Source organism: Helobdella robusta, assembly GCF_000326865.2.
Source record: "Helobdella robusta unplaced genomic scaffold HELROscaffold_187, whole genome shotgun sequence".
In the NCBI taxonomy this organism is placed as follows: domain Eukaryota; kingdom Metazoa; phylum Annelida; class Clitellata; order Rhynchobdellida; family Glossiphoniidae; genus Helobdella; species Helobdella robusta.
In genome coordinates, this window is record NW_008704021.1 from 3,919 (window position 1) to 19,668 (window position 15,750).

At 30.5% G+C, this 15,750-nt stretch overlaps 2 protein-coding genes across 2 annotated transcripts; both read right to left on the minus strand.

Moving 5' to 3' along the window:
* Positions 1 to 5,134: 5,134 nt before the first annotated feature.
* HELRODRAFT_135638 (hypothetical protein) lies at positions 5,135 to 5,888 on the minus strand (the record flags this gene model as incomplete). Its single annotated transcript, XM_009016590.1, has 3 exons — positions 5,135 to 5,257; positions 5,522 to 5,683; positions 5,802 to 5,888. Coding segments are annotated over 3 exons (372 nt in total), but the record flags the coding sequence as incomplete, so codon positions are not given.
* Positions 5,889 to 9,201: 3,313 nt separating this feature from the next.
* On the minus strand, positions 9,202 to 14,002 carry HELRODRAFT_92396 (hypothetical protein; the record flags this gene model as incomplete). Its single annotated transcript, XM_009016591.1, has 6 exons — positions 9,202 to 9,348; positions 9,484 to 9,591; positions 9,726 to 9,881; positions 10,656 to 10,700; positions 13,380 to 13,663; positions 13,945 to 14,002. 6 exons carry the CDS (start codon positions 14,000 to 14,002, stop codon positions 9,202 to 9,204), a joined length of 798 nt encoding a protein of 265 aa, XP_009014839.1.
* Between the last annotated feature and the right edge of the window lie 1,748 nt (positions 14,003 to 15,750).

Genomic DNA, 15,750 nt, shown 5'->3' on the forward strand with positions numbered 1-15,750 from the left:
TACTAAATTACCTTATGCCTTAGCCTACCTATATAATAAATTAATCTCAATCTCACCTACCTATGTTTAATTAACTTAACTCAAGAGTCACGAAGAAAGAGAAAAAGGAGTAATACAGAACATAAAATACTACCACACAAACAAACATGCTGTATGTATGTAGGAGCAACCGCTAAAGAACCCACCTAAAATATAAAAAAAAATACAACATACAAACCACAGACAAACATATATAGCCGCGCAACTCTATATAACTCTATATAATTAAAATAAAATAAAAATAAATTAAAAAAATTATAAAGATAAAAAAATGAGATCAGGCATTTCTGGCAGAAGCGCCTGATCTGATTTCAACGTTCTTTCATCTCCTATTTATACCCGTTTCAGCCATACATCCTCATCCTTTCAATCATTCACATCAGTAAAAAGTTTAGTCAATGTATGCTATACACTGATATAAGTCGTTAACAACGATGCTAACAAATTTAAGGAGCGCCTTTCAACGAAACTTTCTGATTGGCTAGTTTTATCTGCCATATTACTTTTGATACGTCTATATTTTATTACATAAATTTTTGTTGTTATATATAGAGAGAGAGAGAGAGAGAAAGAGAGAGAGAGAGAGAGAGAGAGAGAAACTAAATTCTCTGATTGGCTGACTGGATCTTGTAGGATTGTTAATCATATTATGTACAATTTTTTTTAATGTTGTTTCTGAAGAATCATCATCAGTACCGCCATGTTTTTGTAGAATCATAATCATCACCGTGTCCTGTTTTTTTTTGGTTAGGTCACAATCATCACCATCCTCATCGATATCGCAATGAAATGAAATTAAAAAGCTTTTTAAATGTCAAGGTCGGTTCCTTTCTTTGATACGTTGTTAGTTCATGATCATCTTGTATGTACTTTCTTATGTTTATCATATAAATCCATCATTATAAAAGCAACAGTAATTAATTTTATCTTCTATGTACGCAGGCAGTTTAAATTTTTCTGAGAAAATTCAAAATAATTCGAGATCGCACCTTAATACCTTGTAAAATTTGAATGTATAAATATGCCAAAATTTATATACTTACATATTTATATTTCTTTATTTAGTTTTGTGTTCGCATGATGTTTGGTTAAAATATTTTTTGATAGGAATCGAATATAACCTCTATACAGCCTAATTTCCCTACCATGCAGTTAAATAACTAGTGTTAACGTCATTTCCTCCAACGTTTTCGCAACGAATTACCCATCCTATTATAAAAATTTTCATCATCATCGGTATCGCATTGAAATCAAATTGAGAATTTTTTAAATTGTTGAAAAAAGTATCTTTATTCATTTTATGATTCCTGTTCAATAAGATACTTTTTGATACTTTACTATCAATTAACCAGTCAATCAACCGCTGAATCAATCAATCAATAATCAATCAATCAATTAAATAATAATCAAACAATCAGCCATTGAACCTTGAAATTGTTCACAGCGTTGCCTGGTTATTATTATACGCACCAAATTTACTAACTACCGTAAAATTAAAATTAATATTATTAAAACATCAGCACTAATATATAATAATTACAATTTATTAGCATTAAATAAACTAATATATATACATATATATATATATTAGAAATGGTCGATCTTGTTAAATTTGTATTGATTTTTTTATGAAATAAATGGCGTAAATAATTCAAAGTTGTTATTTTAACAATTATTTCCTTCATGTTCAATAAATATTTTACATCCTGCTGCTCATACTAAGTGGATTGCTGATGCCATAAAATGCCACTCTCCGTCCTCATCTTGCTTGCATTCGGCGACTACTCAGCGTGGAATTCTTCACGAAACGAACTCAGGCAGACTGACGGCATGACCGCTCTCATAGAGTTCGATGGGACCCGGTAGGCCACCGCTGTAAGCCAGCGTACGATTGCAGCAATCCACTTTCTATGAGCATCAGAATGTAAAATATTTATCGTAAATAATGAAAATAGTTGGTCGAATGAAAATTTTTAATCTAATTACGCCGTCTTATTTATAAAGAAAACTCAACAGTGTGACTATAGTTCAATCCTAGTATGTCAACCCATGGCTTCAGTAAGCTCAGTAAGTATTTCATCGGACAAAATCCAATTTTTATATTCAATATAAAAAAAAAATTTTTAAATATATAATTTGATTTAATTGCATTGTTTTAAACATAATAAATCAAGTAAATATTTTATATAGCTTTTTCCTTAAAACCCATGCAATTTCTTAAGTATTGATAAGAACCAATAAGCCAGCAACAATCCAAGGTAGTTAAAAAGGTAGTTATATATCCATGGGCCGGATCCATGAAATTACTTGCCGTCGCTTTGCTATTTGGCTGAATGGCTTACTGCTTTTAAGAAAACGGCGAAAAATGGCAACACGTTTCTAAGTTTCAAAGGTTAATAACATGAATACATTATTTACTATCGATATTTTATTTGGTTAAATATCATATTTTGCGGCATATTACAGATTTCAATTAATTTCCTGAAGATTTTTGAGTTCATTAGACCAGAGGTGGGCAAAGCTCAAAGAAAGGTATCTATATAGGATTTATGCTCTATATAGCTCTATACAACTCTATATAACTCTATATAACTCTATATAACTCTATATAACACACCGCCAAGTAGAGTTAAAGAATAGAAGTCCCTAACCTACCTATGTAACTAATTTACCTTATGCCCTAGCCTACGTATATAATTAATTTTTAATCTCACCTAACTTTCATTAACTTAACTCAAGACTCAGAAAGAAAGAGAAAATAGAGTAAAACAGAACATAAAACACTACCACACAAACAAACATGTGTGTATGTATGTATGAGCGAATGCTATAGAAGGCACCTAAAATATAAAAAAAAATACAACATACAAACACACAAACCACAGGCAACATAAATAACTCTATATAACTCTATATAACTCCACATAACTCTATATAATTCTATATAATTCTATATAATAAAATAAATAAAAATTAAAAATAATAAAATAAAGAAGATCAGACAGACTGCTTCAAGCGAAGCAAAATGCCTGATCTGTATTTCATGTTGTCTCAGCTCCTATTTATACTCGTTTCAACCATACATTTTCATTATTTCAATCATTCACATCAGTAAAAAACTTGTTTAAAGTATGTACTAAACTATTATACAGTCTTAGCCACAATGCTAACCGTACTAAATTGACGTCTTCGAACGAACGCTTTCGAAACTTTCTGATTGGCTGGTTGAATCTGCTATATTGCTTTTTTATATAAACATATAATCTTATTAATTAGTTGTATACATGGATTTTAGTTACTTCGGGGAGAATTCAAAATAGTTTGAGACAACACCTTGCTTAACATCCGATTCCAAGCCGAGCCAAGCCACGCCAAGCTGAGCCAATATACGTAGATTTATAAGCGCTTTTATATTAAAATTTTGCTCGCTTTATATATATATATATATATATATATATATATATATATATATATATATTATATAAATTAATTATAATAGCAACAGTAATCAGTGCTACATATGTACGCACGCAATTCAAATTTTTCGGGGAGAATTCAAAATAGTTTGAGACCACACCTTGCTTAACATCCGATTCCAAGCCGAGCCAAGCCAAGCTGAGCCAACATGCGTAAATATGCATGATATACCCATCCTATTTTATAAATTTTATTTGATGTTTTTTAATTAGTCAGGTCACAATCATCATCATCATCGATATCGCAGTGAAATCAAATTGAGAATTTTTTAAATTTTTGAAAAAAGTACCTTTCTTTATTTTATGATACTACTTTGTCCAATAAGATACTGTTTGATACATATAACTAGAATAAATATAACAACCTTCGCTCACTTTCAACGGTCGAACAAGAAGCTTTCTTCCGGAGGGGAGTTGGAGGGTGATATTTTATCGTTCGAGTCAAAAACAAGGGGAGGCCTATTACCAATATACAACACTTCCTTATGGGTTGAAGCAGAACCTACAATTTTTCAATTTTTAAAATTATTTTCGGTAATCATGGATATAATGATATATATATATATATATATATATATATATATATATATATATTTATATATATGTATATATATATATATCCATGTCGGTAATGTCGATTTTATATTTTTTTAATTTTATACCAAATAATTAATTGCCACACTGAATAATAATTAAAAAAAATTTAATTTAAAACCTAAAAAATTTCTTTATTACAAAAACAATCCATCAATAACCAGTGCGAGAGAACAAGATATGGAAATGTATGAGAAAAGAAAGGGGCACGAACAATTAGATGAGCGGCAGAGTTATAAACTTTACTTAAAGGATGAGTATAGAATAAGGAAGATCATAATAGAGCAAGTTACAATAGCAATCCTAGATAAGACTGACGAAGTAACAAGAAAGAGAAAAGTAGGATCGTCAAAAAAAGACAAAAGTTTTTATTTGACGTAGATGAAAGTACGAACTTCTAGCAACACCATTAATCTGAGAACAATTTTTTATTCATTTTTTGTTTTTTATGTGAAAAGTATGATGGTATCTTTTTACCCTTGATTAAATTACATACGAACACCTTTTTTCCAGGGTTCATGACTATATTTTTACAACATATACAAAACATTACAACGTTTATAACATTACGTTCATAATATGTACTTAACATTTACGATGTGCTAACAATATAGCATTACACACACACCAAAGACATATTATACGCATGGATATGACTATACCTATACAAACATCTGCAGTACCGGCATAACACATACATTATGTACTATTATGACTATATACACACATATACAAAGGAATGAGTATTATTAATCATCTTTTGGACTTTTTTCTGATTTTTAGTGGGATCAATTACTGCTGTGACAGTTGGGGGTGATTTTTTGGTCTTCTTTGGAAGCTGCAAAATACGAATTTAATCGAAATTAAAAAAATTGAACTATTAAAATTATTATTCATAATAACAATTATAAAAATATTATTATTACTACTAATTATAATATAAATTATAGTTAGCACTTGTAATTTTTTTTATTTCTCACATAAATAAACATGTAAGAAAAGAAAAACCCAACCTTATGCTGTAGATACCCATGCTCCTCCAGTATGTCTCCAGTACAGGTGTTGATGGGTTTGAAGCGATCCGGTCCCAGTAGGATGTTTCCGAACCAACGAATAACCACCACCATCACGTTTCTCGCGTCAATCTGCTAAAAATTATAATATTTATTAATAATTTGAATATTTATAAGTTTACCCTGATTTTTAAAAGTATGATTTATAATATGATCAATGTTTCTATATTGCGAAATAAAATAAAAGTTGTTTAAGTTTTATAAATTTTTTGAATATTTATATGGCAGTAACAATATGATTGATGATGAGCCTAATGTTTCAGAACAAGGAATTCATTTCTGAAGTTCAACCCATTAAAATAAGAAGTATGAAACAAAACATGATTATAAGTTGCTAACTTCCAAGACGTGAAGCATCCTGCCCACGGCCTGGTGTTCTCCGTCGTCAAATGAGTCGCCAATAACCTTCCCATCCCCAGTCTCGAGTCTGTAGGCAACGATGTTGTGTTTGGCGGAATTTATCTTGTTATTTTCCTTCAGCTTGTTCACAACCATCTGCACCTGAGGATAACAACCAGATAGTTTGTGAAATAAAATTTAAAAACTGCAACTAAAAAATAATTTATTTGGATTAAGTTGATTAAAGTTAAATTGATTAACTAATCAGATGAAATCTAACCTGTTTCTGATGGCAAATAGAAGCCAGATGTCCTTGAAACTCACTCTTCCTGTCGATGATTGACTGGCCGTGGTGGATCGTGGGAAGCACTGAAGAAATTAATTCAGATTATTAAGAGAAGACCAGCATCTTTAAGAAATAGACATAGATGAATTTGAAGGAAGAAAATCTAATGAAAAAACAGATTCAATAAGAAGGTGATCAGAATAAGGAACAGGGCTAGCAGAGATATTGATAGGCTTAGAAAAAGATGAATCTATAATAAAATCAATAGTGTTACCAGAAGTATGGGTAGGAAAAGAACAATATTGAGTTAAGTTAAAAAGACAAAATATCATTAAATCTACAAGTGTAAGAACATGATAAATTATTGAAGTGCAAGTTGAAATCACCAGAGATGTAGAAAGGAATAGAAAAAGAGTAGAGAGATTCAGCGAGTGAGTAGAATTCATCTAAAAATAAAGTGATACTGAAAATGTTGTTGCGATTGTTCTGTGGATAATTCATCATCAAAGTCAAAGAACGTTTCTGTTTTACTGTCATTGATCCTGCTTTTATAAACCGGTTCTGATAAACTTGATTTAATAGTAGACACAGATTGTTCTAAAAGTTGCAGGCATTTTGCCCTGAGTTTTGAATCATCTATCCACTGCAGTTTAAAGCGAGGATGAGTCACTGAAGCAAGTAGAAATTCTTTATCACTAAGATAAGTTCAAAACGTTTGTCAATTCCCTGTAATAAGGCATTTCTTAAAGGAATCGTGGGCTTTTTCGTTAAAGTCGTTAAAGTTGTGGAATTCCAAATTGCAGTAGCTTTGGCCGTGTCAAACGAAACATCTTCATCATCACCATAAAACTCAAAGTCTTTATCACCTTCAGACAATAACTGCTCTTTAACTGCAAAACTCTTACTAAATGCCTTCACCATATTTGATTCATTATCATTGCATGTGAATAACACTTTAATTTCAATATTAAAGCTAGCATGTGTCTGACTTATTGCTGAAGCAATTTTATCATATGAGTGTTTCCCTGTGAAGCGCAGGCATGCTAGAGCAGAAGATTTTTTTTCTAGACTTGAAACAACAAACCAGTGAGCCGTTATACCTAAAAATGATCTGTTGGATGAACTCCATAGGTCTGCAGTTGTGCATACATACTAAGCCTCTTCTAGCTGATTCCGTACAGTCTCCTGCACTTCCAAAATCAATTTATTAATTTTTACTTGCAGCGTCTGTCGACACATAATAGAAAGACTAGGGCAAACCAAACGAAAAATGTCTTGCAATGATTCACTGTTAACAAAGCTAAATACAAAAAATACAGATTAAAGCAGTTTGCACAGACTATTTTATAGAACATACCCATCACATATGTAGAATATCAAAGAATATACAACATGGAATAGATGATTGATGAAGCAATTTTTTGTCAAAGTGTTTAAATTTTTTTTAATACTAAATACCATGCAAAAGTATTTAAATACTGTCTAAATACTGCCATTTTATTGAGTATTTTAAATACCTCTTAAATACTGGGGTGAGTGTTTAAATACTATTTAATTATTTAAATACCTACTCTAAATACTTAACCACGCTGTTAATGAATTTATTATATTTAACCTATTCCATCACCAGGTTATACATTATTATGCTCAAGAGATTGATTATACTTCTTGAATCTGGTGAAAACTACCGGAATAATAAACTATATAATATTCCAAAACTAAATAAGTTTTAGTGAGTATTCAGTTAATAATTTTAATTATTTGGTCGATTTCGGATACTGTTTTTCAAAAACTTCAAGAATTCCATTATAAAATTATAAATTTTTATGCTTAAGAGATTGAGTTCTATATAAATTTAATTTCAATACGAAAAAAATTTGATATTTATAATTATCTCAACTTTGAACATTCAAGCCATCAATAAAAATTAAAGCGGATGTTTATCGCTTTCTGGCTTTCTGGTCAAGGTTAAAGTGTATCTATCTAATTGGCTTAATGCAAGATTACAGACACTCATTCATTGAAAATTGGAATTTGTTTTAAGTTTGCTAAGGTTCTCTTGCAAATTTACTTGTTACTGGCAAATATCTTGAATTAACCTCTCTTTCAAAAACTTTTGTTCAAAATAAAACGTTTACTAGTCGGTGAGCATGCATGCAACAGCTGAAGAAGGAAATTTAATGTTAATGAACCAGTTATATTGTTAGGGCTGTCACGTAACATATAAACTTTATCGCTCAGATTTATTAAATTAGATTTAGTTTTTTACCTAGTTAAAACCTAATAACTTAATAAATTTGGTTAAATCTATATACTGGTTTAAAACGATATCATATTACTCAAAAAAATGTATCGTTCTGTTATTGAGCACTTTTTACTATTTATTATGCCATGTATACTTCTTCTTTAGATTTTTATTCTGAATAAGTTCATGATCCATAAACATTAATCAGTAGTCAAGTTTTTTTTTACCTAATCTAATGTTTTCCAGGTTGAAAAGTTCAAATAATGCAAATACGCGGGATTTTGTAGAATGTTATCATTTGTGAACTTTTTCCCTTTTTCAACATAATTAATATATGAAATTTTAAAATGTTCCATCAAACACAAAAGAGTTGATTCAATTTACTTTTTTTGTACACAAACGGAAAATATTGAAAATAGAAAAAACAATAACGTCTGATAGGAGTTCGAAATATTCGAAGAACGTCATCATAGCGAATCCGAACCACAAACCAGTAACTCCACACAAGTCGGAGAGATACTGGACCAACTGACAAGATAATTTGATGAGCAAAATAAATTAAACAATCTCAGCCTCATAAAACAGTAACCATACTTCATAAGCGGGTCCTTCATCCAGCTCATGAACGTGAAAGTCGGAAAAGTATATGACCACTCTCAGCAGGTTGTCTGTCACTACTTCATCTTGCGTCAGGTTATACATTTGGGCGATTTTAGCCTGTTTAACGAAAATTAAAACTAGTTTGTAATTTTGAAGTTGACAACAACAATGAACAATTTATATATTAATATTACAAAGTTAATTGAAACCTGCTCGCTTTTCATCGGCCAGTCCAAATACGAGGAAAAACTGTCAAAGATCACGTCACTGTAACAATGTTAATTTTGATTATATTTTTTACAAAAAATTTTGATATTATTGATAGAAATTTTCTAACTTGCATCGTTCAGGGCAATCACATGTCAGTGACTTATTCATAAATTTCATTTTTATTGCATACCTACATTCGTCTGGAAATGATTCGAGAAACATGTTCGTTTGTAAAAAAATTGTATGAAGTAAACACAAACTTTTGCAGCAAGTCAACAAATAATTAGTTTGATATGATAATAATATAACAGTGATATGTTGTGATTAAATTTTATCCACTCAACCTTGTTCGAAGTTCCCAGACTGACACAAGCTCATGTTGTCGGCGTTGATATTCTCCATTAAGGCAGTTATATTAAGATAACTGAAATCTATGCATCCACACTCGTGCATAATTTTTTTTTGATAGCACGTGTACTCACAACCCTGGTTACGTAATCATTTGCACATCGCCATCATTTTTGGCGCCAAAAGTTTGTATTTATTAAAATTAATAATTTTTTAGTATTAAATTGTTATCAATAGAAAGTTTTTGAAAAAAAGATAATGGATAAAAATCACTTTGGCCCGATATTGAACGTTGTAGAATGCGGAATATGCACTGGTGAATGGGTCAAACAACTGTTCGGTGCAGCTGCCGTAAGGAGAGCCCAACCGATTTATCTCGTGCTTAGAGTTATCAATTTGATTGATCCATTTATTCATTAATAAATACAATCTTTAAGATTTTTAAAATAACCAGAGTCCCATGTCCTTCTTCTAATGAACGGGCTCAAATTTTAAAAGAATTTAATGTATACTACCCGTTGTAAACTGATGTAAGTTAATTGTCCAGGGCCAACTGAGACTCCCTCGTCTTCAGGAAACGGCATCTGATTCTGGTCGAGGATGACGACACGGATCCCTGCCAGACTTCCTGCTTGCTTCACGTAATCCATCTGATCGATATTCACAACCATCTCCAAACCTTTTGATGTTTCATATTAAATTGCTACAACTCTACCAATGTTTTTTCCGTATTTTTCATCAATTTTTATTCAATTTTTCAATAATAAATTTTCCAACCGTTTTTTGGACCTTCCCTGGTGGCCGTCACTATTTGTTTGGAATCGTTCCAACCAGAGTTATAAACATAACAGTTCCCGTGTAAGGGGTTGTAGAAACTTTCAAAATCACTGCTCACAAATTGTTTGAAGTATAATTGTAATACAAATAATGTCAACATTTTATTAATCCAAATATTAATCTTTTGAGTAAGAAAATTTTAATAATTTTAAAACAAATTGGATTGTTTTTTGCGGCACTAAGTTTGGCAAAATCAGTATTATTATTAGTTAATAATAAAATTGATTTTGGCACAGCATTTGTTTCTAATTTTAGATTTTTTAATGGCTTTAAAATAAATGTTGCCTTTGAACAAAGTGATGCCAATAATGATTTTTGGTTTTAGAAAAAAATCTTAGTCGAGATCATTAACAAAATTAAAATTAATATTGATAGATCTTGTAAAAATTTATTGTTATCCGTGGTCTAACATGGAACATTGATCGAATGTTGAGATAATTATAAAATTTCTAATTTGAAAACGTTTTCAATTTTACTCTCATTAATGTCTATTTATTTCAACAACTGAGACAAGACATGAACGAAAAGTTCATCGATTAGCACAAAAGAACGAGGTATTAGTACAAATCTCTCGTTCATATCAATATCGATCGTTCCGAAGAATGGACTATTGAAAGCCCTTCAATGTGGCAAAAGATCATATTACGAGTTAACTAAAATAACAATGCATTTCTGCCGTTTGAAACTGGTGCGTGTTTGTGTGTGCATATAAAATATATTTTGAATGACTATGGATAAAATGTATGGTGTTGATATTCAGTATAAATATAAAAAATTTTCTCAAAACAAATAAATTAACAAAGACATGCAAGAATAAGACCACTGAAAAATGATTCAACTGCAACTGACTTGGATAAATCACACCGTTCCCCCATGTATGTGCAGTAGTTTATCAAGTCACTCACACTGTACCCATAAGATTTCTGCTCAGAAGTCGACAGTGTAGCAATTCTTTCGAAGAATTGTTCTTGCTTCTGAAAATTATCGCTAAGAGTCGTCCTGTTGAACTGACTGCCGTTGATTATCGTTGGCGGTTCGAAATTTGTAGAGATGGATGGGTTGACGACAGAGCTGAGCTGTCTATAGGCCATATTTTTTGCTGAGTCCATGTTGCTCTTGCTGCTAGACCGACAATGTTGTGCGTCGTAATTGTTATTCGCTAGACAACATGTACAGCAACACATGAGATCAACTGGTCTCATTGTCGTTGCTAATGCAGTTGTTGACTGAGACGTAGTTGTTGTTATTAATGTTGTTATTGTTGTTGGTTTTATAGTTGATGTTGTAAAAGTATAAACCGAACTAGTTGTAGTAGTAGTATTAGTGGTAGTAATAGTAGTAGTGATATTAGTAGTTGTAGTGGTGGTTGTTGTAGTTGAAGTCAAGACTGTTTTTGTGGTTGATGTAGTAGCAGTAGTAGTTGTGGTAGTAGTAGTTGTTGTTGTTGTAGTTTTGGTTGTAGTTGTAGTTATAGTAGTAGTTGTGGTTGTTGTAGTTGTGGTTGTTGTGGTTGATGTAGTTATCATTGTAGTAGAAGTTGCAGTTGTTGCAACTGGTTGAGCTAAGTTTTAGTTCAAATTTGTGATAGATGGCTTGTTTGTACATATATACAATTTATATTTCAAAACAATTAACGGTTATAGTAAGTATTTATTATTTTTCTGATTGATTTTGTTAAAGTAAGTAAATAATATAATAAATTAAAATTTGGCTTATGTTCGACCTAAACACCTGACAAATTTTTCCAAATTTACAAATGTTGCTGTGTTACCTATTTACGTACCTTTTCGTTTGCATACAAATTTGTAGCTGGTATCACAAGATGGATCTAAGAATATCATGTTAATGTATTCAAGTCTGATGCACATGGATGCTTCATCGAAAGAATTAACAGTGTACACGCGGAATGGTGTATTGTTGCCTGGTTTTTAAGTAGAAAATATGTTTACTTTAAAAATGATTTAATGTTTATAAAATTGTATTTCAAATGTTACATGATTTGTGTGAATGTTTGCCAATTATAATAGATATATATTTATAAATTTACAATTGACTGTTTGATATTTTTTAAAGGTTTTTAAAATACAGATTATCATATGATGTTTCAGTTCCAAATGATCATTGAGTAAACCATCAGTATAGTATGTGGCACTGTTCACGACATTACCATCTGTTTTTAACAAACCAAGCCAAATTGCACTACGCAAACTTGCATCCAGTCTGAAAATGTTTCAAAAAATTTATTTTATTTCCAATATATTGTTATCTTGCTATGTAAAAATTACAAAAGTAGGTTAATTAATAATGATTTAAATTTTAATCAACAATAATATTTAAATATTCCAATTATACGATTAAAATATTTATTAACAATTTTAATATATAAATAATCTAAATATATAGTTGTTTTTTTTCTAAAAATAACTTAAAGTTCTCAAAGCATAATTTTGTTTCAAAAAAAATATTATTTACATTGTTGCTGCAACAAAGTCAAATTCTTCTTGATCTGTGATGCTAAGTAATTGAGCCTGATTACTTGAAAAATGAATTATTTTAATTTAATTAATAAAAAAAAGTATAATTATTCAATTAACTATTCAACTAAGCCGGTAGAAGTGCCAAGTATGGCGTTTTAAGCATGGTTCGAATACTGTCTGTCCGAAACTCAATGACCATCATACCGGTATGATGCGGTGCTTGCGCGTGCATACATAATGTGCAAGTGTGTTTTCTGGCACGAAGGTTTAATTGTAACTTATAAGTTCATAATAGCATTTAAAAAAATTAAAAATATATAACAATCGTTAACATGCGCAGAAAAAATTTTCACAACCTCACACAAGTGGAATTAGCAACATGCCAAGATGCTGACAATGAAAATTCTCCATAGCAGTAGTTTGAGTAATACAACCAATTCTCTGGACAATCTGAAGTTTTACATTGAAATAAAAAAATAACTACATTCATTTAACTTTTGATTTTCGGTATTAGTTGAAACAAATTTTAAATTGTGATTATATGCAGTACAAACTTCATCACATTCACTGTTTAAATCACTTAATGTTATTATAATTATTATTATACAAAAATATAATAATGCCAAATTTATTTATGTAAATGTTTTAATAAGATCTAAAAAATGTACTGGCTGAATAGTAGTTAGTGTTGATTTGTCGTTTTCTCCTCGCAACGTTACCTTGTGCGTTGGTAGAACTTCCGTCATTACTTGATCCTCTGTTACCATTGGAGCCTTTTAACAAATTAACGTTTTAATTGAAATAAAATTGAAATAATCATATTTTAAATATGAAATATCTTCAAATCATACCTACTAATAAGTTTGAAGATAAAAATATAATTAGTTGAAAGAAAATTGGAAAGAAGGAAAATTGTTGCAACGAACTTGTGTTCCGTTGGCCATCTAGGGCAGATTTTTTGACAGGATTCATGTTGCAGATGGTCACTGATGGAAAGTTCAGTGCATCGTTCCTAGTGATGCTCAGTGTTACTTGCTTCGGCCGATCCATGTAGCGTTGTGTCAGTTCGTATATGTTGAAAACCATTCCAGATGTCATCAACAGTATTGTCAAACCCCAAAACATTTTTTTGAATTTTCCTTTTAGAATTTCATTAGTTTGTTATAGCTTTAAATACGTGAAATTTTACAAATAATATCTTATATGTACGTATTTATTATAAAATAATTTAAAGTTCTGCTGCAAAATGTTAAGTTCGATTAACTTTTTAATTTATGAATCATTTGAGCTAAAAGTATACAAGTATTTAACTGCGGATTAATATTTTCATTGTAGTGTTCATTTATAAAATATGAAAATCTAAAATGTGATAAACCGTGCTTTGTAAGATGTATTTATTTAAGAACGAAGTGATAAATACCATTTGCGCGAGCATAATTAGGAATTCCATGGGCAGTGGTGTTGAGGTTGGCCGTCATGAAGTCATTAAAGACCATCATTCGGTATGGACCTTGTTCATCGATCGTTTCACTCATGAACTGGTAGTAGTTGGAAAAACTTCCCAAACCACTTGGTAAATTTGGTTTTGTAGAGGATTTTGTTGGTGAGAATTGTTTCTTAATTTCATTCTTCATGAAAGACTTGCTAGGAAACTCCATAAAAACTTGGTTAGTTTTATCATGTTGATTGTATTGCTGTGGATATAGAAAGTCAGGTCTTGGTGTGGGTTTTTGAATATGCTGAACTGGATAGGAAGGGTGAGGTTTCACTGGCTCCTCCATTTCTGTGTCAGAAAACGATAGATCGAATTTTTCCATTAAGGTTATTAATAAATAATTATCTATAATAAAACAGAGGTGATATTAATATTTTGCTCCGTTTCGAGGAAAATCACGAGTAAATTTTCCATCGTGTGCTTATTAGCAATGCTTTCACATTCTTTCCAAATAATATTTTTTTATTTTAAAATTATCGCACTGTTATCTAGAAAGCTTTAGCTGTTATATAGGAAATTTATATATACATACAAACATATAGTGTAATTATATCTCTGTGTGTCTGTATTAAGTGACCCACCTACAATCCTGATCTTTATGTTGTGATACGACTTATTGATCAGCCGAGAACTAATGCATCGGTTATGAATGCGTACAAAATAATTCTCAGGAATTCTAAGGGAGAGTATTTGTTATCGACGATGATTCGATATTTTTATTCACTGTCATTCAATCAATGGCGACATGTGCACTTGCAACATCACTTTTAAATTGCATGATAAGCGTGTTATTTTCCTTTTTTGGTGATTAATTTTCTATATTTCTGCTGAATATTAATTTTTATAAAGTTTTGTATTGATTCACTGTTAGAATAAACAGGAAATTTCAAGGAATGACATTTTTTAACTTCAAAGTAAAGTATTTTGCTTAATATTTGTTTTTAACCAGCAAGTTTTATGTGAGACGACAAATATTTGTTGACATATCTATCATTTATTGTGTCTTAACATACATAAGTTTTTTTTACCTAATCTAATGTTTTCCAGGTTGAAAAGTTCAAATAATGCAAATACGCGGGATTTTGTAGAATGTTATCATTTGTGAACTTTTTCCCTTTTTCAACATAATTAATATATGAAATTTTAAAATGTTTCATCAAACACAAAAGAGTTGATTCAATTTACTTTTTTATAGAAAATTTATATATAAATTCAAACATATAGTATAATTATATCTCTGTGTGTCTGTATTAAGTGACCCACCTACAATCCTGATCTTTATGTTGTGATACGACTTATTGATCAGCCGAGAACTAATCCATCGGTTATGAATGCGTGCAAAATAATTCTCAGGAATTCTAAGGGAGAGTATTTGTTATCGACGATGATTCGATATTTTTATTCACTGTCATTCAATCAATGGCGACATGTGCACTTGCAACATCACTTTTAAATTGCATGATAAGCGTGTTATTTTCCTTTTTTGGTGATTAATTTTCTATATTTCTGCTGAATATTAATTTTTATAAAGTTTTGTATTGATTCACTGTTAGAATATACAGGAAATTTCAAGGAATGACATTTTTTAACTTCAAAGTAAAGTATTTTGCTTAATATTTGTTTTTAACCAGCAAGTTTTATGTGAGACGACAAATATTTGTTGACATATCTATCATTTATTGTGTCTTAACATACATAAGTTTTTTTTACCTAATCTAATGTTTTCCAGGT